Raw genomic sequence first — 26,748 nt, forward strand, 5'->3', positions numbered from 1 at the left:
CTCCAGACCGAGTCCTCCAGACTGAGTCCTTTTACACCGCATCCTTCAAACCGTGGACCTCCAGACCGAGTCCTTCAAACTAAGGACCTCCAGACCTTGTCCTCCAAGCCAAGGACCTCCAGACCGAGTCCTCCAAGCCGAGGACCTCCAGACCGAGTCCTCCAGAATGAGTCCTTTTACACCGCATCCTTCAAACCGTGGACCTCCAGACCGAGTCCTTCAAACTAAGGACCTCCAGACCTCGTCCTCCAAACCAAGGACCTCCAGACCTAGTCCTCCAGACCGAGTCCTCCAGATCCCAGACTGATCCAGATTCCTGTAGGACAGATATGTGTATGAATCCACGTTCTATCCTCCAACAGATCCCTCGGAATAAATTAAGAACGGAAAAGAAAATGAAGTTTCCACATGGAACCTCGGGTTTCCTTCCACACTGGAGTGGAACCCTGCGGAGTTCTCGTGTTGTTTGGGTCTCCGTCAAAGCCGACGAGTTGAGAAGTTCCTGGAGTTCTGATGTTCGCCAGCGGGAGCCTCCGTGTTGTGGTGGATCTGGACCCGGAGCGGCCGGAGCTTTTCTTCTGGTTCTGGTTTTAAAACCACATTCAGAAAGAAGAAGGAATCTTTTTAACCAAAGTGCTTCTAAGAAAACTTCAGCTTTAAGAACACAGGAGCAGAATCATACCCCTGCATCTCTCCTTCCAAAGCATCGATGTGGCATGTTCAAGTCCAAACTTTTAGAAGCAACACGTCCGGTTTTGTTGGATCCAACTCTCTCTATGCGAGATGAGGGGTCCACGGCCCCCAGGGGACCTCTCAGGCGCTGGTTCTCAACGTTCCTCACATCAAGCGTCCTGACATCTTGGAATTGAAATTACAGTGAAGTTTAACAAGTGATGATTTGGCGGCTGACCCCCTGGAAGGGCCCCCTGAGAGAGAGAGCGAGAGAGAGAGAGGACAACTTTCCAGAAGAATCATCACTTTATTGGCAGAATGTAATAATAATAATTATAATAATAATAACTTAAATTGATATAGCGCCTTTCTAAAAACCCAAGGTCGCTTTACAGGAGAGGGGCAAGGGGGGGAGAAGAGAAACAGACGAAGGGAGAGGTGCAGGAAGAATTAAAACAAAGGGAAAGCTAAACTAACTACAACTAACTGATGGGGTAAGGCCACGGATGTATCGTTGGTTCTCTGAATTCCTCCCTTCTTCACTGTCGGCCACAGTCCAGCACCAGGGAACCGGCTCCGGTCCCAGGACCAGTGCTTTGGTCCAGGGCAAAGTCAAGATTCATAGATTTTATTTAATTTTTTTTCTGGTGTGAGGGGAAACTGCACCGGATTGACTCAGCTCCACTGCACCACCCGGACGGGTGGAGGTTAGAACCTTCCCCTCCCTCTGCAGAGTTCCATCAATCTATGTTGCACATCAACACAACAGAAAAAATAATACCAGAAGAAACTGAGGAGAGTAGAGAAGGAGTGGAAGTAGAGTAGTGGTAAAGTAGAGGTAGAGTAGAGGTAGAGGTAAAGTAGAGGTAGAGAAGAAGTAGTGTTGAGGTAGAGTAGAGTACAGTAGAAGTAGAGTAAAGGTAGAGTAGAGGTAGGGTAGAGGTTGAGTTAGGTTAAAGGTCGCATAGCGTAGAGTAGAGGTAGAGTAGAGATTGAGTAGAGTAGAGTTAGAGGTAGAGTAAAGGTTGAGTAGAGTACAGTTAGAGGTAGAGTAGAGGTTGAGGTCTACTCTACCTCTACTCTACACCTCTAGAGTAGAGTAGAGGTATAGAAGACATTGAGTAGAGTAGAGTAGAGGTAGAGTAAAGTAGTGGTAGAGGTAGAGAAGAGCTAGAGTAAAGGTAGAGGTAGAACAGAGGTAGAGGTAGAGTAGAGTAGGGGTAAAGGTAGAGGTACAGTCTAGTAGAGTAGAGTAGAGTAGAGGTAGAGAAGAGCTAGAGTAAAGGTAGAGGTAGAACAGAGGTAGAGGTAGAGTAGAGTAGGGGTAAAGGTAGAGGTAGAGTCTAGTAGAGTAGAGTAGAGGTAGAGTAGACTAGAAGTAGAGTAGAGGTATAGTAGAGAATAGGTAGAGTAGAGGTGGAGTAGAGGTAGAGGTAGAATGGGTAGAGTTGAGGTAGAGTAGAGTTGAGTAGAGGCCAACTTTACATTTTAGATAAAAACTAAAAGAGTTTGATACAAAATGTACATTTATTTATTCATGATTCATATTCTTCATCAACATTTATTCATTTGAATCTGAGTGCAAACGACCCGAGGTCCCGAGGAAAGAGTCAAAAATAAGAGGAAAAGAACGAGAAAAGCTGTCTGAACATCCACATACGGATGAAAAACAATGTTATATTAAACAATGTTATAATAAAACAATGTTATAATTAAACAATATTCTAATAATACAATATTATAATAATACAAAATATACATTTCAATTTTTTGATGAAAATCCTGTCTAACCCCAAATCATCCTCATAAAACATCATAAAACCTGTGAATCCTTCAGCAGAATCTTTTACAACCTTCTTCATAAGTTACAGTGGCATATTCACAAGGAGGAACGTGCAAAAAACAACAAGGAAACAAAGTAGAAAATCTAAAGTGAAACGGTTCAATGCCAGAAGGTGTGAATGTGTGTGGATTTGGTTTGTTCTTCTTCTGTCTCTTGGAGAAGGAGGAAGTGCTTTGGAAGCCCCACAACAATAACAAACCAACGCTGGCGTTCGCCTCCAGCATCGTCTCCTTTACTCGACGTCATGGCGACTGAACGGCGTCGCTCTGCGGCGGCCATGTTGGAACCTGACGGATTTCCCTGAAAGCCAGGGAGGAGGCGGAGACATTGTCACAAAACATCTCCAAAAAATGGTCCCTGGGAGGAAGACTGAGGGTCCAGAGCAAAACAGGTCCAGAACCAGAACCGGGACCAGAACTAGAACTAGAACCAGGACCAGAGGCTGCTTGGTCCGGGAGTTCAGCTCTCTCCCTCTCTTCTCTCTCCATTCATTCACACACACACACAGTGCATCCTCACAGCAGTAGCAGCAGCGTTTGGCTCCCAGGGTTAGGGTTCCGGGTTCCGGGTTCCGGGTTCAGCAGAGGATCTCCTGCTGGATCTCGGACCTGGTGGGGAAGGGCGGCTCCCCGAAGGCAAAGGCGTCGCGGCCGGTCTTCAGCCCCCCCTGACCCGGACATGTCAGGTAGGATCCGATGGGGTCCGGCTCGGGGGACGGGGCCGGGCTCTCCGGCTCGGACTCGGACTGGTTGGTGGTCTCGTCAAGGGAGTCGGACCCGGGGGCGTGCAGGAGGCCTCGGGGGACCGGTTTCAGCCAGGGGTGCTGCAGGCAGTCCTCCGCCGAGGCTCGCTTCCTGTTGGACAAACAACAAGAGGTTTAGACTGCGAGGCTCCATCCCCCCAAACTCCAGAAGGTTCTGGACCTGCTGTAGTTCTGGACCTGCTCTGGTTCCCTGTTCTAGTTCTCGACCTGCTCCGGTTCTGGACCTGCTCTGAATCTGGACCTGCTCTGATTCCCTGCTCTAGTTCTTGACCTGCTCTGGCTTTAGTTTTGGACCTGCTCTAGTTCTGAAGCTGCTCTGGTTCTGGACCTGCTCTGGTTCTTGACCTGCTCTAGTCTTTGACCTGCTCTGGTTCTGGACCTGCTCTGGTTCTGGACCTGCTCCGGTTCTAGACCTGCTCCGGTTCTAGACCTGCTCTGCTTCTAGACCTGCTCTGCTTCTTCGGATCTTAGGTTATTAAGTTGTTGAGTTCAGAGTGCTTCCATAACGTGTTGAATCATCTTAGAAATGTTGCAGATGAAGTTTTAAGACATTTTCTAGAGATCTGATCGTGTGAAACGTGTCCAAGTTTCACACGATCAGCAAGAATTTTCATTGGAATTGGTGACACTTCTGTGAAACTCGACGGGTTTTTCTTCCTGGAAATGAGACGTCTTGACAGGAAGCAGCGCTCGGCGACCGCACCTGCGCTCACGCTGACGCAGGAGGATGTGCGCGGGGAGGCGGTCGCAGCGGTGACGCTCTGACTCACATCCTGTGGTGGACGCTCACCTGGGGTTCTTCACCAGCAGCGACCGGATGAAGTCCACTGCCAGCGAGGACACGCCCCCAAACACCTCCCGCGAGTAGTCCACGCTGCCCAGGGACACGTTGAGGAAGGTCTCCTGCTTGTCCTCCCCCAGGAAGGGAGACTCCCCGGTCAGCATCACGTAGGTCAGGACCCCGATGCTCCTGGGGGGGGTCAGTGTGGTAAAATGACTTCCATCCTTAGTTTGGAAACTCCCATGATGCACCTGATGATGTCACTGTTCACATGCACAGTGTGATCGGTTCTGAATGAAACAACGTTTGATTTATTTCACTCACCACATGTCGGTGGCTGTGCTGATGGGCTCGTAGTTCAGGACTTCTGGAGCTTCATCAAAATAAAAAAAACACCAATAAATGAGAATTAAATAATTCCTGAGCTCATATTTCCTAATAAACAATAACAATGATCATAAACCAAATAAAAAAATAATCTTTAAGTACAATTGAAGTGAATAATTCGATTTATCAATGAGTTTATAAATCAGAAAATGAATGATACATTTAAGTATCTGTATTTCATTTTAGTTATAAACAAAAAAATCCAAAATTAATAAAATAATATAGTCAGTAATTTATTTTATTAACGAACAATAAATCTATAAAGTCATGAAATTATATAAAAACAAATAACATGAATTTCTAAATAATATCAGATAACTCCACCTCTGAAGGACTCACCCACATACTCTGGCGTTCCCAGGATCTCCCTGACCTCCGTCACGCTGTCCACGCGTCTGGACAAACCAAAGTCCACGATGCGGATGTCACCAAGCGGCCGGGCCCGGGTCAGCAGGATGTTCTGGGGCTGGAGAGATGGAGGGAGGGACAGAGGGAGAGGACGGGGGCGAGAGGATGGAGGGATGGGACAGACGGAGAGGATGGAGAGACAGGACCAGGTTAGAATTTTCACCAGGTGTGAATCCAACCCCACCCTCAGTGACCATGAAGCGCTGGTAAGAGGATTTGGTCGTGGTTTCTTCAAGCCTCACTGCTGTCGTTCCTTTGAGCCAGATCATCCTCTCTAAGCCAATCAGACGCCGGGGAAACAGGCAACATGTCCCCATCAGCCCATTAGGCGTCATCTGACTGAGCGGCAGCGCAGGATGGGTGGACGTGCGACTCCACGCAGGAACATCGAGAAATGAAAGAACCACGAGGTCTTAGTGCGTCATCATGGGATGAAATTTAAAGAAAAAGAGGAGTTTGCAGCAGGTTCAGGAGCTCACGTCCCCTTCGTTGTGCGAAGCGTCTTCACTCTCATGTTTTCTTGTCATCTAATCTCTATTGGATAAAATAAATCTGAGATATAAGAAAATACAAAAAAGTTTCCAAGTCTCCAAAAGTTTCTTGTGAAACGGTCGAGCTCCACCTCCATGGAAACGGTGACACCACCTCCTCCGCTCACACCACAGCAGCAGAACTCATCCAACACGTTCTGTCGCTCTGGAAAAGGAGAAAGATCTGAAAGGTTCTCCTCTTCCTCACCTTCAGGTCCAGATGGACCACGTGACTGCGGTGCAGGCAGGCCACGCCCGCCAGGATCTGCCGGGCCAGCCGGACCACGTCCTTCTCCGTGAAGGCGTCGTCGTTATCGGCAACACACTGCGTGAAGATCTCTCCTCCGGCGGCGCTGTGAGGGAAAGCAGAGGAGAGAGAGCGCTGAGAGGACGGGAGCGGCTGGGACCTGCTCGACCTTGGCTGCTTTCCATCCCATCGTTCAGTTTTCATAACAAAGTGCACAATGAGCTGCGTGCGCACACCCTTCCTCTGAACGCTACAACCTTCCTTTTATCACCGTCTGGGCCACAACGTACAAAATATCTGCGCTCAACCTTCACTTCCACTTTCTGTAGTCACAGAGTTACATAAAGCCCTTCCTCCAGGTGTCTGGACTCTGGCTGCCAGGACACGCCCCCCCCAGCGCTGGAGCCATCTCCTTCCTGAGCCACAGGTTTACAAGACCTGACCGTTCCCATGAAATCTCTAGTGGATGAAGGCAGATTATTCTGATTTTAAAAGGATGAAATGTGAGTCGGTGGTTTAATGTAAAACCCAAAGAGGGTTTCATGTCGTCAGGACCCAGCCGCCAAGTTTCTGTCCAAGTGTTGTTCACAGTTCTTGTGTAACTACGGTGATGAATCGGGGACATTTTGGATTAACGGTGGATGCTCCGCTCTCTCAGATCAGACCTGAAGCTGACACTTTCAAACCAGAACCATGTGTGGAGGATTTGGATGCACACATGGTTTGTATCTTGGGAGGAAGGCAGGCCACGGGCATGTCGGTTACATAATGGGACGTCCAAATCCCCCGTTAGCTCCTTAAACCGCCCCGTCCTCAGCTGTGAAAGTAGAGCTGCTGTTTGTTTGTTTTCTGGATTTGAAGGGATATCAGTTTTTGGGATAATGCAATTATCTTTTTCCAAGAACAAAATGCTTTTTCCTTGTTAGAAACATACTCTGAAGAGCAGCCAAGGAAGACGCTGAACCTCAGCATGCAACCTGTCCAGCCGCACGGTTTGGGTTTGGGGAAGAGAAAACCAGCCCCCTGAAAGTTCTGGTGCCATTCAAGGAGTTTTTACACAAGCAAAGATTGAATTTGAATTCAACTGAATCATCTCACTCCCTGATCCCGGCAGCAGAAAGCAGTTTGAAGCGCTGGGCGCTGGGGCAGTCCGTCAAAGCCTGAAGATGATTGAAGATCCAAGGAGACGCGCTTCAGAGCCATCTTAACCGGACCGTCGTGTCTACACCTCAGCGGCAGTGTGAGGATCGTCCCCGTCCAGGAGAAGCTTCATGGACTTCCTGCTTCACCGAGCCCAGCAGGGGCCAAGAGCCTCTGGAAGAGCATCTGAATGAAGACAATCCACGGGTGACGGAGGACAACACTTCCTGATTCGGTACAGAACGATGGTCTGGCCGGCTGCCAAACTGGAAGCTTAGTGACGTCAACTCACAGCCCAACACTGGACCGCGGCTTAGCGAGGCTCTGGCGGCGCTGCGATCGCACCCGGACTGGACTCCGTTGAGGTCATCGGAGGCTCCGGGTTGGAAGCCGTCGGCACGCGTTAGATTCAGACGTTCGCTCGGCAGAGCCGAAGACAAACAGAAAGAGTTTTCACCGCTTGGCTTTGAAATTCACTGGAAAGTGATTTCTTTCTTTAAAAGAACATTTTTACTTTTTGTTTTTTTAAAGATCCACATGACATCACAAAAGGTCACGAGGATGAATGTTCCAAATGAAAAGGTTTTGGTGACGGAGTGCAGTGGAAAACATGAGAAGATCAGGTGACGTGGGCAATTTAATGAGCGTAACGGTTTATAAATCATCCCTTCATATATCCATCCATCCATCAGTCCATCCATTCATCCATCCATCAGTCCATACATTCATCCATCCATCCATCCATCCATCAGTCCATCCATCCATCAGTCCATACATTCATCCATCCATACATCCATACATTCATCCACCCATCCATCCATCCATCCCTCCATCCATCCATCAGACCATACATCCGTCCGGTATGGTGTCCAACCTCCATGATGTGCAGGGTTCACTGGTGAAAGGTTCAAATGTCTCTGGTTCAAGTTCTGTTCAGTTTTCACGACAGTTTGGACGTTGGATCCAATGTCCACATGTAAACATGAAGGTAAAATTAAAGACGGTCTGGACGGAGTGACCTCTGGACCGGACCCCGTCCAAGGCATCTCTCCATCTCACATCCAGTCGGTTGGGAGAGCCCCCCCCCCCCCAGGAGGAGGTAGAATGGATGGATTTAAACAGGAAACAGGAAACAGGTTCCTCCACAGAGCAACTCTGACTCTGAGTTGCTTTAAGTGGAGTTTGACTGTTGTTTGAGGATGCCCTGTTGCTGCGTTTAGTCTTCCAAGGTGTTTAAAGACGGTGGCCACGAACATTTCCACAAGAAATAAGTCCTGACCCCAACGTGAGCTCTGACAACATCCTACCTCAGGGGAAGTGAAGCTCTTCTCAAAGCACAAGTTTGTTTCTGTGAAACTGGTCGTTCATTTTGGAGGTTTCTGTGGCGGAGGAGCAGGCTGAAGCTGCTCTGTCAGACTTCTCACTTCTCCTTTGACGTTGGGAGGATGTGGTTTCAGCTCCACTCCTGTCAAACTCACAGACTGAAGCTCAAACTCAAAGCCACAGGAAATGGAAAATAGTTTTTTTTATTCTCATGACGAGGTCGGATCTCAGACGAGCAGCGACCGTCACGTGGAGCCCAGACAGACACCAAGTTTATACATTCTTTAAATATTTAAAAACGAAAAATTTGTATGAGTGAGTGTGTGTGTGTGTGTGTGGGGGGGAGGGGGGGCTGCTTCCTCATTCACACTCCAGTCAAAGGTCAGAGGTCAAACTCGTCGAAAAGAAGGAGGCCTTCATCCAGTCAGAGCATTCCATGCCTGGGCTGGACAGCTGGACAGGAGCCGGGGGGGCCGGGGGGCTGGGAGGGCTGTGAGATCCAGTAGGACCAGGGGGCCCCTGAGGGCCGGGGGTGGACTGATCTGAAACCAGGGTCAGAGAAGGACGTGGCCCCACGAACTAAGCATCTGTAGCAAGGAAATGAGAGCAACTAAGAGGCTGAGACGCCAAGTGGCCCTAAAAACATGAATGAGAGGATGATTAATACCCTCTAACGGAACCCAGTCATTCAGTCATCCAGTCACCCAGTCATCCAGTCACCCAGTCACCCTGTCATTCAGTCATCCAATCACCCTGTCATTCAGTCACCCTGTCACCCTGTCATCCAGTCACCCAGTCATCCAGTCACCCAGTCACCAAAGCAGCAGGTTGTGTTGGACATGGAGAAATGAAGGCTCCAACCTTTTAAAACCCGGGTTGGCAAAGCACCAAGATGCTTCAAAGGTCTTTTTGGTTGCTCTCGTCTCTTCCATCGCTCCAGTTAAAGTTTAAAGGTTCCTTCCTTATCGCTCAACATTTCTGCAATCAGAAGACAGGAGGTGTGCAGTGCGCAACTCCCTCGCAGACAGGAAGTCCTGGTGTTTGGGTCGGACCAGACAGGAAGTCCCGGTGGTTAGGTCTTATCGTTTTTTCAATCAAGCGTTCAAGACAATATATAACTAAAATAAGTCAAGAACAACGTCTTTTATTTGTGGAAGCTCTGCATCAGTTGAGTGAAACACATTCACGTTTAAAGTTACATTTCCATGTCTGACTTTGTGGCCTCAGAGCTGAGCACAACCTTTAAAAAGCAGAAAGATTTAAAAAGCAGGAACATGACGTCAGCTCCAGCAGTTATCAACGGATGGACCTGAGGGCTGCATCAGGTCCAAGTGCTGCTGGAGTATGTGTGACTTTCAACACATTCATTTGCTTACTTTGTTCAGTGGTATTTTACCATTCTGTGGTTTAGTGATTCTCAACCTCCGTTTGATCCCTCTGATGAGATTTAGTCTCTGGATCCAATCTGATCAATATTTTTATTGCTGGATCAGATTCAGGTAGATACCAGTGAAACAGTCATGACTGGACCTTCTCTGACGGCGCTGACCTCTTGGAAGTGAAGTAACAGTGAAGTTTAACTCGTAATGACTTTAGTAGGGACCCCCTGGAAACTCCGGAAGGACCCCCGGCGTATCCCCGGGCCCCCGCCTTGAGAACCACAGTTATAGGGAACCTTGTAGGACGTACCACTCCAGGACCAGGACGATCTCGGCGCTGGTCTCGTAGACCTCGTGCAGCGCCACCACGTAGGGATTCCCCTTCGCCGACTCCAGCGTAGCGATCTCATTCAGGATGTCCATGCGACAGTCCAGACCCTTCCGCCGCTTTCGCAGGAACTTGGCGGCGTGCTCCTTCCCCGTCGCCTTCTCCACACATTTCTTCACCACCGCAAACTTTCCCCTGGCAACGGGAAAGGGAAACACAGTTTATTATTTACATTACGGGCTTCTGAAAATATGTTTGGTCAAAGACGCTTCTCCGGTTCATCCCTGTGACAATGACTGACCCAAAGTTGATCCAATTAAGTTTGGTCAATTACTGGCTGGATTTAGAACCATTAAAATGATTTCAAGTTAAGAGTGTTTACATTTCAAGACCGCTAAGAACTTCTGGTGGGATACTTGGTGGGACAACGAGGAATCTCCCCGACGTTGAGGTACGCAAACATGTGGAATCGAGCACCGGCGCAGTGAGGGCTTTCGCTCGGAACCTAATCCATCTCACCGCTCATTCCCCTTTTCCCTAAAGCGGTGGAAGAAGGGTCTGACAGGCAGCAGATATATAATAACGGGGTGTGATGGAGGCTAGAGCTGCTCCACGGGTCAAACGGGGACAAAGGGGGACGGGGGACACGGCAGCAGGGCTGGTTTCACAGAAAACACCGGGGAGGAACCACAATAGATAAATAAGTGTTGGTCCACCCCATCGCTACAGGCCTCTTGTTGGGTCGCCACTGATGGATTCCCGGAGGTGGCGCAGGGTCAGATGTGGGTGTTGGCAGGATGTCCGATGTGTGTTGGGCCTCACCCCCCCCCACAGTGTCCCTCCCACGCTGATAATGAGACCTCGTCCAATTCCCCCATTCTTCCAACTGTCAGCAGGGACAAATGGGATCCTCCACCCAAACCCCAACAGTCTGCAGACCAGGACCACCCAGCTGATCAGAGGGTGGGGGTGGGGTTTCCGTTGGTACAGTCAGGTTGGAGCCTCAGTGGGACCCCCTCCCACACACACCAGAAAGGACACCCACTAACTCCATTTGGTCACTGGCCTCCATCAATACTACAATTGAATTGTCAGCGATCAGAGGCTGAATCAGCTGCTGGTGCTGCGTGAAGCAGGAAGTGAAGCGGTGAAGTGAAGCTCAGAACGGTCCGGTCAGCAGGCTGCCGGGCTGCCAGACTGCCAGGCTGCCAGGCTGCCGGGCTGCCAGACTGCCAGGCTGCCGGGCTGCCAGACTGCAGGGCTACAGGGCTACAGGGCTGCAGGGCTGCAGGGCTGCAGGGCTGCAGGGCTGCAGGGCTGCCAGTCGTTCTCCGACACAGCTTTGCTGTCGGAGCGATACGCTGTGGAGCAAAACCAGCTTCCATTGTGGCCCGGATCCCCCCCCCCCCCCGCACCGAACCGCGGGAGGCCTGCTTCTGCTCCCAGTCTCACAGAATGGTCAGGCCTCATTGTTTACCATGAAAGGTAAAAGCAGTCAGTCTTTCCTCTTTAATTAGCCGTTTGCCAAGTTCAGAGCAGTGCTGGGAACAACACAACCCGAAAGGACTTTGCGACGGGCCTTTTCAGGGGCTGAACCACGGGGTCAGAGGTCACTGGAGGACGCCATCCACGTCACCAGGCAGGACGGCTTCACAGTCATAACATCTCACGTCTCCTAATTCTACACTTTGCACCTGGGAGAAGTTCAGGTTTTCCGGTTCTGCAGAGAAACACCAGCGACTCTCAGACCAAACACAGACGACCACTAACCAGCGGCTTCCTCCACAAACACAACGATGGGGAGCGCAGCCACGCCCGCTGTGCCGGGCATCAGGCGTCTAATCAATGCTTCTTGGCAGCCAAGGAGAGAATCATCTCATTGAGAATCGCTCTCCCTCTCTTTCTCATTTTAGAGTGGATCAAATGATCAAAACAACTCTGAAACATGACCGGCTGCTTGAGCTGCTTCTGGAAAGTTCTCCAGTTTGATGGATCAACTCATTTTCACATTGAGTTCTTTTCTTTCTTCCTCTGGGAGCTGCTGCTTGCTCTGCTGGCGTCCAGTTCTTCTCATATTCCTGAAGCTGATGCGATGGAGTCGAGCCAAAGCGATGGGAAGAGGAAGGGCGTGGACCGAGGGGTCTTCAAAGGCCAAGTCAAGTGTAGGGTGCACCTGGGGACGACCTCTGAAGGGTGCGAAGGTCAAACTAAGTGTTTGGGCCAACAAACGGGCGGCGTCCCCGCTGTGGGGAAGAAAGCTGAAGACGACTTTAGAAACGGTTTATGTCACGCGGTCACGGTCCGTTTCAGTTCGGTGAACTCATCAATGTCTGCAGATGCAGTCGCATCCAAAGAGAAGCACGTTCCGGCCAAACCCCCCCAGGACGTCCCGTGGTGTCTGACCAGGAAACACGCTGTGAGCAGCTGGCAGCACAAGTGCCTCTTTATTTAGCTTTTTCTTCCACACGTTCAAGGAAAAGCCAGGAGCTATTTCCCCGTAACAAAAAATAATTGGAGTTGACGGAACAAAGTGAATTTCCCTGAAGAACGAGCCGCAGAGGATGTTTCAACGAAACCAAGGAGCAGCAGGACGCACTGAGGAGCGAGTCCAGCTGCAAATGTGGTTGACACCCAAAACACACGTCAGGCTTGAAGAGATCAGTCAGACCAATATTAAATACTAAATACGATCCTAAATACGAAATACTAATATTGAATATTAAATACTAAATATGAAATACGAAATATGAAATACTAAATCCTAAATATAAAATACTAGATATTAAATAGGAAATATGAAATACTAAATATAAAATACTAAATACTAAATATTAAATACTAAATCTTGAATACTGAATATTAAATACTAAATACTAAATATTAAATACCAAATACTAAATATAAATTACTAAATATAAAATACGAAATATAAAATACGAAATATTAAATACTAAATACTAAATATTAAATACTATATATTAAATATTAAATACTAAATATTAAATACTAAATGTGAAATATGAAATACTATATTCTAAACACTAAATATGAAATACTAAATATTAAATATTTAATATTTAATATTTAATACTAAATATCAAATATGAAATACGAAATACTAAATATTAACTATTAAATACAAAATATTAAATACTAAATGTGAAATATAAAATACTATATTCTAAATACTAAATATGAAATACTAAATATGAAATACTAAATACTAAATATTAAATATTAAATATTTAATACTAAATGCGAAATATGAAATATGAAATATGAAATATGAAATATGATATACTAAATACTAAATATCAGGACAGGGTACCGGTGCTGGGTTATGAAATCACTCTGATCATTAATTACAAATTGATCATTCCAAATGACGTCATAAACTGCCACCTTCTCACACCAATATGAATAATCCTGAATCGGAACCCCGGCTCCATTCGGATCTGGATCTGTATAGAGGCCCGGACCAGGACAACGGGGTCCATCAGCAGGGTGCACCCACCTTCCAAGTTCCCTGCCCACCAGCTCGTAGTTGGCAGAGAAGGGCTCGGTTCTGATCCGGGACTGGATCTGGGTCACCATCCCGGTCCTCATCACTGCTGGGTCTGGCATCGCACTGAAGGTTCGAGGACAAACGCGGTTCCGATCAAACTTCTCCTTGCATGGTCCGGTGGGTCTTGAGCAGCGGTCCGGGTCCAGCTCCAGGTGCAGCTCCAGGTGCAGCTGCAGGTCCGGGTGCAGGTGCAGGTCCAGCTCCAGGTCAGGACCAGTGTCTGATCTGAACGCGCTTCCACATCCACAGGAAAGTTCTGCAGGATCCAACCTCCTCATGACGCTGCAGCTGGGGGCCAATCAGAGCAGAGCATGCAGATGAGGGCCCACGTGAGGAATGATGTACGTTACGCTCTTTATTAATGTATAATAACAATAAGAATCAATTATAACAATGGGAATAATAACAATAAGAATCAATTATAACAATGGGAATAATAACAATAAGAATCAATTATAACAATGGGAATAATAACAATAAGAATCAATTATAACAATGGGAATAATAACAATAAGAAGAAGAAGCAGAAGAAGAATATTGTCATTATTATGCTGAGGATTCTATTTCTACCACGTGTTAAATTCAGTATTTTATGTAAAGAAACACAAAAGTTATAAAAATCGTAAATAATAAATAAATGACCAAAAAAAAATATGAATGAGAGACAAAACAACAAAAACATGGGAATAAAGAATATGGTACAAAAGTACCAACAGAAACAATATGTTCAATTATTGAAATGATCTTCATTATCTCTCTCTCTAGTTCACCATTTCCACCATAATTATAGAATGAAAATTTTTATTTTTATTTTCAATACTTATTAATGCCAAGCACAGAGCACACACACACACACACACACACACACAAAGAATGGGTTCCCAATCTGAGGTCTGCGCATTTTTTTTCTTTCTGTTTTCAAATTTTTGGAATTTATAAATATATAAATTCTTATATATATATATATATATATATATATATATATATATATCCCTATATATATAGGGAACAACAATCTGAACCATCCTGCAACGAGACGCCTCCTGTTGCTCTTCGCCGCGCGCAGACCATCGCGCAGCTCCAGGCAAAACATTACCCACAATGCAACAGCACTCAACCTCATGAGGAATCTGGACCTTGTCAAGTCGCCCGAGTGGCAGCGTTGGAGTGAGGTGGAGTGAGGTGGGCAGCATGGGAAACGTCGCCTACACACACACACTCCCAACACAACATCCTGATTACCTCAGTGTGTGTGTGTGTGTGACCGTCACAGCTTCCAGAGCCAGATGTTGATCCTGTCGTTTTTGTTTTGGTGTCATTCTGCTGCAGCTTCCTGGATGGTGCAGCCTGCTGCACAGAGATGACAGGAAGCTCCCAAATATCCCAAAAAACAAAGCGGGGGAGGAGGAGGAGGAGGAGCAGGAGCAGGGGGAGGAGGAGGAGCAGGTGGAGGAGCAGGGGGAGGAGGAGGAGGAGGAGGAGGAGCAGGAGGAGGAGGAGGAGCAGGGGGAGGAGGAGGAGCAGGGTGTGTGCAGAGCTCTGTCTCAGTGCAGGGTCACAGGGGCAGCCTGGTGGTTAGGGAGCTCACAGCACATGACTTGTACAAGGTTTGCAAAGCAGAGCAATTGATGTTGTCACAAACAGAGGCTGATGAAAAGAGCTCCATTCAGCGTGGACATTCCAGAGGCCCTGAGGAGCCATTAGGGCCCCGGAACCAGGTTATGCAACCTGGCAACACCTCCTCAAATTGTTACCTTGAGTCTGGGGCCAAGCTCAAACCATTGACCCGCTTTCTCTTTCTCCAGCCTTTTCCAGGGTCAGAGGTCAGAGGATCCACGCTAGTGAGGGACATCCACTCGGGCCCCCGGGACCTAATGAAAACACACAGCGACGGACCAGCCAGGCCCACGGTTCCACTGCCGTCATGTCCGAGGTTTGATGGAAGGTTCTTCTACTTAAAGCTACACCGTGACAGCAGACTCAATGATGAGGATCGAGAACCAGACAAGAAGAGAACCTCTACTAAGACTTGAGGGGTTTAGACCAGGACTTCTACTCGGACTAGGGGGTCTTCAGGTCTTCTAGAACTTCTCTCTGAGCCTCCTTGGTTGTCTCCCTTCGTAACATAGTCGTAAAACAACAGGTTTTCATTGCTGAAGGTCCACGTTTGTCGCATGGGGTCAGAATGGGACTGATGTTCGGTCATCGGAGCAGGTATTTCCTTGGACCGAGACCTCCAGCACCTCCATCCTTTATTAATGGTGGAGTGGCACCTGATACCTTTGCAGTGAGTACCAGCGAGGCCGTCGGTCCTTTGTCCAAAGAGCAGCAGATATCCAGGTCTCGTTTGGGACGGAGGAAGAAGCTTCAGGAGATTGAGAGCGGCTCCAAGGTAGGAGGAGGTAAAGATGAAGGTGTGGTTGTCAGTGTCATGAAGAGCAGGACATCAAGCTTCCTTAGTTCTCTCAAGGGTCCACGAGGGTGTCAGACAGAAGGTGCTTTGTCAGGAGGAGGTCCTGTCTTCAAGCTGTTCCTGCCTCGGGCCTCGTCAAAGGATCCTTGTTACATAAATGTTCCTCTGCTGACGCTGTGCCTCCGGGCGTGTTTTGCTCTGAACTTTACGAGGTTCCAGGGAGGAAACAGAGGAGTAACGTTGAGGTCTCACACTCTGGAGACATTTCTGGCATTTTCTGTGTTTGAAGAGAGAACGTCGGCGACGTTGTGATGATGTCACTGAGGTTTATGAAGCTCGTCATGAAAACCCTTCACAGTATCTGCCAGGTTGCTTTTCTGGCCATGGAATCGTCTTTGGCACAAGTTTGAAAACGATGACCTGGTGTAGAAGCAGCAGAGTTCACCACTTCCCTTCCAGACGTAGCTTTTTGAAGTAGGAGCAATAACTCGTACAAAACTGAAACGACAAAACTAAACAAACATCCCTCTTTCAGGAAACTTGCCTTGTTTGTTCATGTACTGAGCTGCACACTTGCAAAATATGAAATCCTGTAACTTTGATTGCCGGTTGTGTCGGTTCTCTGTTTACGGTTCTTAGTTACAAACTATTGTTTACATGGAATCAGGATTCTCTGTAATGAGCGGGTTCAGCTCGCTCATCCCCCTCCACCTTTTAGAGGTAGAAGTACGTGTCTGAATACTCTTCTTATCTGCCACCGCTTGTGCAATTTGTAATTCAGCCCTAGCCGACAGGTGGTGGAGTCCACGCTCTGGAAAGTTACTTTTTAAGTTGGCGTGCGTGTCGCTGTTTAGAGGCTTTAGATTGGCTGGCGGGCCTCCAAACTCAGTCTAAAGTCAGACTAACCTCAGTCATGGCGGACGCGCTCTGATGAGATCTCCAAAGTGATTCCATGACCTCGTGTGAAAGGCGTCTGATGGACTCTCACCTTGTGCAACCAATCAGATGATGGGATGGAGACGGATCATTGAACGGAGCAGAACCTCACAGGACGCTTGTTTCTGTCCTTTCCAACAAGGCAGGATGAGAGGTTCAACTGCTGTAACATCTTGTTTCGCTGCCGGGCGCTGAGCTGGACAGTGTAGCAACAACATACGTAGCTGGAAAATATACAATGAACCTAAAAATGAACAATAAACAACACAGATACAGCACGATACAACAAACCTAATGATAAACAATACATGTAAACCTTAACATTTACAACAACAAAAAATCAATAACAATAAGCAAAAATCTGGAAATGTACAATAAACCCCCAAAACTTCTCCAAACCCTCAAGGTTTTCTTTCATTTGGGTTTTGAATCCATTTAATTTGAACGGTCTGAGCGCTGCAGGGGGAGGCGAGGTGCCTTAGCGATCAGAAATGAAACAGTAGAAACTGTTACAATCTGTAATTCCCTGCTGAACGAAGTTTTTGTTCATATTTTCCCCGTTTTCTTTTTGAATAAATACCAGCAGGGTTGGCGAGTTTGAGTTGATGGGGTTCATATAAAGAGTAATTGCTAAATTATCTATCTGTCTGGAAGGACTTGAGGTGGAGAAGGTGGATGAGTTCAAGTACTTGGGGTCGACCGTCCAAAGCAGCAGAGAGTGCTGGAGAGAGGTGAAGAAGAGAGTACTGGCAGGGTGGAGGGGGTGGAGAAGAGAGTACAGGCAGGGTGGAGCGGGTGGAGAAGAGAGTACAGGCAGGGTGGAGCGGGTGAAGAAGAGAGTACAGGCAGGGTGGAGTAGGTGGAGAAGAGTGTCCAAAGTGATGTGTGACGAGGGCCCCTGGATGCACAGAGCGGCTCCCAGCTTCCTGTTTGCTTCAAAATCATTTACACTCCAGTGATTTCCGGTGAACCCAATGGAAAGATAAACAACAACAACAACAACAACAACAACAACAACAACAACAACAACAACAACAACCACCACAACAACAACAACCACCGCAACAACAACAACAAAAACAACCACCACCACCACAACAACAACAACCACCACCACCACAACAACCACCACAACCACAACAACAACAACAACAACAACAAAACCAACCACAACAACAAACACAAAAAACAACCACAACAACAAACACAACAACAACCACCGCAACAACCACCACAACCACAACAACAACAACAACAACAACAAAACCAACCACAACAACAAACACAAAAAACAACCACAACAACAAACACAACAAAAACAATCACAACAACAACAACAACAACCACCACAACCACAACAACAATAACCACAACAACAACAAACACAACAAAAACAATCACAACAACAACAACCACCGCAACAACCACAACAACAACAACCACAACAACAATAACCACAACAACAAACACAACAAAAACATTCACAAAAACCACAACAACAACAAAGACAACAACAACAACAACAACAACAAAAACCACAACTGATAGTTTGAATCTGTCTATCTGTCTGTCTGTCTGTCTGTCTGTCTGTCTGTCTGTCTGTCTGTCTATCTGTCTATCTGTCTGTCTGTCTGTCTGTCTGTTATTGCATGCATGAAGACTTCTGCAACTCGATGCAAAGCAGACGACAGGAAGTGAGGGATGAGAACAAAACATCTTTTCTGTTTCCGTTCTTGTCTTTCTCACGTTATTTACACATGAAAAGAGACGACACCAGAACCACAAGTAAGGTGTTTGGCCTGATTCCTCCAAACAGTCAGGATGTAGTCTAAACACTTTATACACTATACATATACTATATATATATATATATATATATATATATATATATATATATATATATATATGTATATATATATATATATATATATATATATATATACATATATATATATACACACACTACTCACAAAAAGTTAGGAATATTGGGCTTTCGGGTGAAATTTCAGGATGGAGCTAAAATGCACTATAACCTTTACAGGTGAACTTCATTTGACCTTCTCTAAACTTTTGAATGCACATGTCCAACTGTTCAATGTTTCAGTACTTTTTGCACAACTTGCTGTTCTCTAACAAGGAGCTGAATGGAAAAATTCACAGCAGGTGTTTGATCCATGAATGGACCAATACATGTCCTGTTTCAATTAGAGTTGTTATTTAAACAGTCCTCTTCATCATGCTGTTCACATGTTGACATCATGAGACCAAGACCACACCTAACAACTGATCAACAGCACCTCGCCTTGTGAGGCTTCAAACAGGATGTTGTCAGAGGGAAGTGGCCACTGAGCTTAGAGCGTCACAGAGTGTCATCAGCAGCTTGCAACAGAGATACAGAGACTGGAAGAGTCACAGAAAGACGTAGAAGTGGACGTCCTTTGGCCACATCCCACACTGATGAGCGCTTCATTGTGAACAGTGCCCTGAGGAACCGCATGATGATGCCACTCAACTTCAGGCACATTTAAGGGAGGTGAGAGGCACCAAGTGTCACGTCAGACCATTCCAAACCGTTGACATCAGCGTGGTCTGCGTGATAGACCACCTGCAAGGGTACCTGACCACACCACCAGGCACAGGCATCATGGTCTTGCAGGGGCCAGGGAGCGTTGACGCTGGACGAGGGACCAGGGGCCTCAGTGCTGTTCTCTGATGAACGTCCATTCACGTTGAGCAGAAATGATGGAGACGTCAAGGAGAGCGCTACGCATCAGCCACTGTTTTCACCAGACGAGCATTTGGTGGTGGTGGTGTTACAGTGTGGGCAGGTGTGTCTAGTCAATACAGAACTGCCCTACACTTTGTGAATGGTACAGTGACAAGCCCATACTACCTGAATGACATCATTCATCCAGTCATTGTGCCCCTGCATGAACAACACAGGCCTCATTTCATCTTCATGGACGACAACGCTCCAGCTCATGGAGGTGGCATCATTAGGGAACGGCTGCTGGAGACTGGGGCACCTCAAATGGAGTGGCCTGCACTTTCTCCAGACCTGAATCCCATAGAAAACCTCTGGGATCAGCTGAGTGGCCGTGTAGAGGCTCCTAACTCTGTACCCCAGAACCTCACTGACCTGAGGGCCCCCTTCAAGAAGAGTGGGGGGCCAGGCCTCAGCAGACAATAAGTCGACTTGTGAACAGCATGAGACGTGGTTGTCAAGCTGTAACTGATGCTCAAGGCCACATGACAAGTTATTGAGACATTGACATTTGTTGTTGTGGTAAACCCACCACTGTTGTTGGCTTTTGTTTCAATACATTGTTTGAGATGAGGAAATCACCATTGTATCTTCTACTTAAATGCTCTATTTTCATCATATCATATCACTGTAGCGTCAACTTTTTACATTTTCCATAAATTTCACCCGAAAGTCAAATATCCCAAACTTTTTGTGAGTAGTATATAAATATATATTTATATATATATATATAGTATACAGGATATATATATATATATATAGTATACGGTATATATATAGTATACAGTGTATATGGGGGGATGGTATCTCAGGAGGTAGAGCTGGTGGTCTAGTAATCTAAAGGTTGCTGGTTGGATCCCAGGCTCCTCCTGCTAGCATGCTGTAGTGTCCTTGAGCAAGACACTTAACCCCTAATTGCTCCTGATGGCTGCGTCCGTCTGTGTTTGAACAATTGTAAGTCGCTTTGGATAAAAGCGTCTGATCAATGACTAAATGTAAATGTAAATGTATATATAGTGTATACATATTTACAGTTCTTCTTTGAACTGCTCCCGTTAGTGGTGGCCACAGCGGATCATCTGCCTCCAACACCTTGTGTTCTGCGCATCTTCCTCCCTGACACCACCCGCCTGCATGTCCTCTGTCACCACCTCCATCAAGCTTCTCTTTGGCTTCCTCTTTTCCTCTTGCCTGGCAGCTCCACCCTCAGCCTCCTTCTCCCAATGTAACTCTCATGTCTCCTCCACACGTGTCCAAACCATCTCAATCTGGCCTCTTTTCCACCAAACTGTTCAACCTGAGCTGTCCCTCTAACGTCCTCATTCTTAATCCTGTCCATCCTTGTCCCTCCCAATGAAAACCTCCACATCCCCAACTCTGCCACCTCCACTTCATCCACCTGCCTTTTAGTCGGTGCCACCGCCTCTAAACTGTACAACATGGCTGCTCTCACTACCGTCCTGTACACCTTCCCCTTCACTCTGGCTGGAACCCTTCTGTCACACATCACTTTGGACACTCTTCTCCACCTACTCCACCCTGACTGTACTCTCTTCTTCACCCGCTCCACCCTGCCTGTACTCTCTTCTCCACCCGCTCCACCCTGCCAGTACTCTCTTCTTCACCTCTCTCCAGCACTCTCTGCTGCTTTGGACGGTCGACCCCAAGTACTTGAACTCATCCACCTTCTCCACCTCAACTCCTTCCATTCTCAGCTGTTCAGTACTGTGCAAAATTTTAGGCACTTGTGAGAAAATGCTGTAAAGTGAGGATTCATTTCATCTCAATGACTGGATGATGTTGAGATCAGGGCTCTGAGGGGCAGGGAGGGGGGAGGAAGGAAGGAGGGAAGGAAGGAAGGAAGGAAGGGAGGAGGAGGGAAGGAAGGAAGGAAAGAAGGAAGGAAGGAAGGAAGGAAGGAAGGAAGGAAGGAAGGAAGGAAGGAAGGAAGGAAGGAATGTACTATGTCACCTTGTTTTTGGTCCCTCAGAGATGAGATGAAATGTCTGTGTCTGTGCTGACAACAGTGGATTGGTGGGAAGAGAGAGAGGGAGAGACAGTCAGAGAGAGAGACAGGGAGAGAGAGACACTGAATAGACTCATTGATTTGTTCAGTTTTTCCTGTTTGGTTTCACAGTCGATGTCGTTAAGTTTGACTTGTTGATCCAGAGGAACAACCCTGTGGAGAGCAATGGAGGAGGAAGAGGAGGAAGAGGAGGAAACTGAGGGGATGTGGAAAGAGAGGAAGCCACCAGGAATGTGACTCAATGCTGAGATGGAAAAATCCATTTACACTGAAAAGTGAGAAAGGGTTCACAGAGGAAAACACCAGTCTGTGATGGAGAGAGGGTGAGACAGGAAGAGAGAGGGTGAGACAGGGAGAGAGCGAGAGAGAGAGAGAGAATCCTCTTCTGATCCCTGAAACTTCATCTCTCAAATGGAGCATCATTGTCTCTGAGGACCAGTGAGGACCAGTGAGGACCACTGTCTGTGAGGAAGGACCGTGTCTGGTCTTTCAGGAAGTTCAGGACCCGTCAGTTTGTTTGTTGAAACCAGTCCTTGTGACATCACAGATACAGGAAACATCCTCCTCCAGCCAGAGGAGATGCTGCAAAACCAATTTGTTCAATTACGGAGGTGTTGAAGATGCTCAGGGCGAGGTCCCCACACCACCAGACCTTCAAGGTCCCTTTGTTAAGGGTTCATCCAACAGCACACTTCCACCTTAAGGGTCGGATACCTCAAAGGTTAAAGGTCACCTTAAAGATCAGCCCGGTACCATCCCAGTTCCATCCCAGTAACATCCCAAGCGGTCCAGCAGCAGCAGGTAGATGAAGTGGCAGGGGAGGTCAGAGGTCACCCTGTGCTAATGATTACCTGCTGAAGCGTGCCGCCTGGCTGCTGTGTTTGTTTGGGTTGCCGCGGAGACAATGTGACATGCTGTTGCCCAGACCCATTCCCTCATGTCCACCACCAGACCTGGGCGTGGTTCCTGGTGTGTTTCCATTGGATACAGAAGCGGCAGGGATGAGTTTGTTGCTAATGCGTTGCTATAGTACAGTGCTAACAATGTGCTACTGTCAGCAGTTTGCTGTTGTGAAAGACGCCAGTTGTCTGTGGCCTTCTGTCCAGGAGGGAGGAAACATCATGACATGAAGCCCCGCCTCCAGCTCTTAACTCAGTAAACAACAGGTGTAGTTCACCGTGTACACGTGGAGCGTGGACCTCATCATCCCACACAGGCTATAAACACTAATGAAAAGGGTCCAAAGACCTTCCTGTGGTTCAAGAGTTCAAGAGTCTGATAAGGTCTAAAACATTCTCTGTAGAGGAAAATAATGGACAATGAATGACACTGTTGGGGGAGCGATCCTTTCAAGCCAGGGGTCATTTTTACCAGGGGCCAGACTGACCCTCAGGGCCAAACAGGATGTTTTGTAAATGTATGTTTTGTACACATACCATGCTGTCTTCATAGAAATGAGCTTGCATTGAATTTGATTGAACAGTTTTAAATAGACCGCGCTGCTGTAAAGAGAGGAACTCGTCGACGGACCAGGACCGGTCCGTGGGCCGCAGGTTGTAAACCCCAGCTTTACAGTAAATGCAAGGCAGCAGTGCTGCTAAGGGGTTGCCTTGCATCGCTGATCCATCGCACCACAAAGCCAGAGGGGAGAGCTTTGTGGTCTGCCTCATCTTTAAATTAAGTGTGGAACGAAGAGAGCGTACATTTGAACAGACCTCAAACATAAGGTGTTGAACAGTAACACTTAGTGAGGTGTGGACCACATGGCCTGGATCTCATCTGGCCACCAACCACTGTCTTCACTGGTCATCGGCCTGCTCTTCTGTTGGTGACGGTGCGACCGGAGGAACTGCTGATTTGCTGATTTGCTGATTTGATGCTCTGCTGCTTTGTAACACTTTGACGCCATCCAGAGGGTTAGGGTGAAGGGAGGTTTGGGGTCATAGGTCACACAAAGCAAACAAACCCTCTGGGGCTCCGCAACTGTCACTCGGCCTCCTAATGTGAACAGGTGTCACAGATCAATGGCTGGAATAAATTCCCTTTCTCTGCATCACACAAATAACATCTCATTTAAGAAATTTTTGTCCAACCAAGACCAATGTTTGGATAGGCTAGCACTTTGTTAATCCCCACACGTAATACAGAAAAGGGACCGGTGCCTGGGGCAATTGTGCAAGGTACCACTTTTACTCATCCAGAGCTGTTAGGCTGTGAACAGATAATGTTGTGGTCAATCTCTTAGATCATTGGCTGTGATCTTGCTTTACTTCCCTGATTTAGTTCCTGTTTATCTTTGGAAACCATTCATCCAGCTTCTGTCACTGGTGATTTATTCACCTACAGCCTCCTGCCACAGCAGACCAACATCAGCTTCGATGGGAGTTGAACTCTTAAAACGCTCCCATCATTTAAAATTCTGCTCATTCTCTGGTTCCTACAGACCTCCCAGGGAGGCACCTAAGATCTGTGTCTCCTAGTGCTCGAGGACCCCGACGCTATGAATTATACTGTAGCTCACATCAGCTGACAGTTACTCTTGTGGCCCTTCAGACTCCCACGGCGATGAGGGTCCGCTCTGCAACCAATCACGTCACAAATCAGAAGAACTGACCCGACGCAAGGGAGTTCACATTATCGCCTTTAAATCTCAGACAAAACATGGACTGTTCAACGTTAACCGTGTTAACTCAAATCGTGTGTAATGTGATGACATTTCCAGGGTTTAACAACTAGAACTGGCCCGACAGCTTTGGGACGTGCGCTCACGTTGTGGCTACATGCACAGTTCACATCCTGGTTTTGAAGGACCAGGACGCCCTCGGGCATCAGGGCGTTTCAGCGTGAGACGCTCTGAGAGCTGCAGGACTGAATGGATCCATAAAACATTCTGTCAGGGTTCCAGTTTAATTCAGCCTCTCTGCAGTCATGACGTTGGGGCCCCATCCCAGCACACCAACCTCCTATTGGAGACCCCACCCACTGAGTACACCACACAAATCAAAGCCTGCATAGGGAGAATGGGGCTACGCGCCATCTGCCAGTTTTGGCATAATCTTACTTGCCCTAATCAATAAAGGGAATTAGTGATAGATCTGAGGATCTCTGTTGGAGCCCATTTGGAGATTTAAATATCATCTGGCCCCTGTGAGGGTCCACTTAAGCTTCTCACACATCTTTATCTTTATCTCCATTCATAGTCCAGTGTTAAGTACAGACAGGGCTCTTGTGTTAACAGACGCTGAATCGTACCACTGTTCCAAATGTGACTCAGAGGTTTGTTGCTCTTACTCATATCCCGTTTTGGGGATCTTCTTTTAGGGTTAGTACCATTTTTGATTTCTCTACCCTCCACTGTGATCTGAAGGAGCCAGACAGCAGCTGAGTTGCAGCAGGAATCTGTCGGTTGGGTGTCAAACCAGAACCTTCCATGGACCGGAGCCCCACGGCGAGTGCAGCCATAACTCTGGAAAATCAACTCTTTGTGTCAGTTTCACACTTGGTGGAATGATGTTAATACACGGAGATGTGCGTCAGTGCGTCTTTTGACGTCATTGCAGAAAGATGTGCATCTCGTCAGAAGATGCAGATGCGGTGAAGATCCATCCCAGGCTGGTATTTAATGATGTTTACAGTAGAACATGTCCATCTGATGACACACTGCGACCCGCCGGTGGGTCACGACCCATAGCTTGCAGGACATGTAAAGGATACCAAGGCTTATTATGGGCACAGATCAGAATGTGGAGGTGAGCTGTTCACACGACAGCAGGAATGCAGCGTGACGTCCCTGGACCAGTTCCTGGCGTGGCTCAGACCACCACCGTTAATCTGTCACTCCCAGAATGCGACCGGCCGTGCCCGAGCGCAGGATAATGGAAATTCCTTCAGCAAACGGACGATCATATAATCACGGGCTAATGATAATAATCGAATAAATTTGAGGCGCGTTATCGTTTTTCCATGCTCTAGATACCGTCTCCTCTGATGCCGCATCATCTCGTAACCCTTCGAAAATCTTGCTTTCAAAACCTAAATTATAGGCCAAACGCTACTTATGTAATAATTACTAAGTATGAGAAACGGTTGGTGGAGGACGTCCTTCTGTCACAGTTATGCACTCGCACTGAAGGACCTCTGCGGTTCCCACAGGAACGTTTCCCAGCGTTACTCCCGACCTTCGCCCTGAGTTCTCAAACCAACGTGTTCTCATTTCAATAAGAGAGAAAACACAAGATAAGGCCTGAATTCACAAGCTTTTATTAGTTCAACTACCCTCTCCCCCTCTATCTTTTTCTCTCTCTCTTTCTCCCTGTGCGTTCACTGATCCCTGAGCATGCAGAAGGCTGAGTGCAGGTACGGGAAGAGGAAGTTCTCATGGACTTTGGCAGAACACCAGCTTGATCTTTGACGCTTGAAAGCCGGCGTTTGAGATATGCTGCGATAACGGGCGCCGAGCCTTTCAAGCTCCAGCTGCAGCGCCGGGACTCAGGTTCACATCGTTTACAACGTAAAGGAAGAAATGCAGAGATGAGATAAGAGACGTTGGCTGCTCTGGAATGTTCTGGAATGTCCATCCTTTCCTACCAAAACAGAGAGGAACAGATGCAGGGCTCGGTTTATGTAAAAAAAACAGATAAATAAACAGCATCTGGTTATTTGTAGAAGAGCTTCCTCTTAGAGTAAATCATTTGGACTTCCTTGTATTTTGGCTCATGCAGAGGGAACTGGAAGTTTGGAAGAAGGATGAAGTTGACCGGCGCTTGGATCGCAGTTCATGGAATGTAATGGAATGCTGTTGCTGTTGTGGAAATCCATATTTAACCATTCCTGGACCGTCATCCGACTGAAGACATTTTGTATTCTACTGATGTAGGAATCTCTCCCTGTCATCAGAACCTTCCACCAACACCCTGCAGGGCCGAGGACCAGACGAGACGGTCACAAGATGGAACCATCCTAAAAAAGAACATTCTGGGAGAGCCAGCCTCACATGATGAACGTTCCAAACAAGGCTTAAATTCAAACATCAGAAGAAGTGGGAAGAACCGTCTCGTACACGGCGGAGGAAGGAGAGCGGGCGGCGGTGGCACGAGGCGAGCCGCGAGGGTTTCGATCCGTTCGTATGGGAAGGTTCTGTCGTCATGCCAACGGGAGCGTCGCAGAACTCGGCAGGTTGAGGAATGTTGGAAATGGAGACCGGCCGCATTTCTGTCATCGGTTGGTGTCACAGTGATTAACCG

At 47.4% G+C, this 26,748-nt stretch overlaps 1 protein-coding gene across 1 annotated transcript; it reads right to left on the reverse strand.

Moving 5' to 3' along the window:
- Positions 1-2,192: 2,192 nt before the first annotated feature.
- On the reverse strand, positions 2,193-13,577 carry stk17al (serine/threonine kinase 17a like). Its single transcript, XM_080008836.1, has 7 exons — positions 13,316-13,577; positions 9,784-9,996; positions 5,593-5,737; positions 4,786-4,912; positions 4,384-4,432; positions 4,069-4,248; positions 2,193-3,369 (listed from the first exon to the last, which is right to left on the reverse strand). Exons 1-7 carry the CDS (start codon positions 13,423-13,425, stop codon positions 3,093-3,095), a joined length of 1,101 nt encoding a protein of 366 aa, XP_079864962.1. The 5' UTR covers positions 13,426-13,577; the 3' UTR covers positions 2,193-3,092.
- Positions 13,578-26,748: the final 13,171 nt, after the last annotated feature.

Source organism: Zeus faber (assembly GCF_960531495.2).
Source record: "Zeus faber genome assembly, chromosome: 11".
Lineage (NCBI taxonomy): Eukaryota > Metazoa > Chordata > Actinopteri > Zeiformes > Zeidae > Zeus > Zeus faber.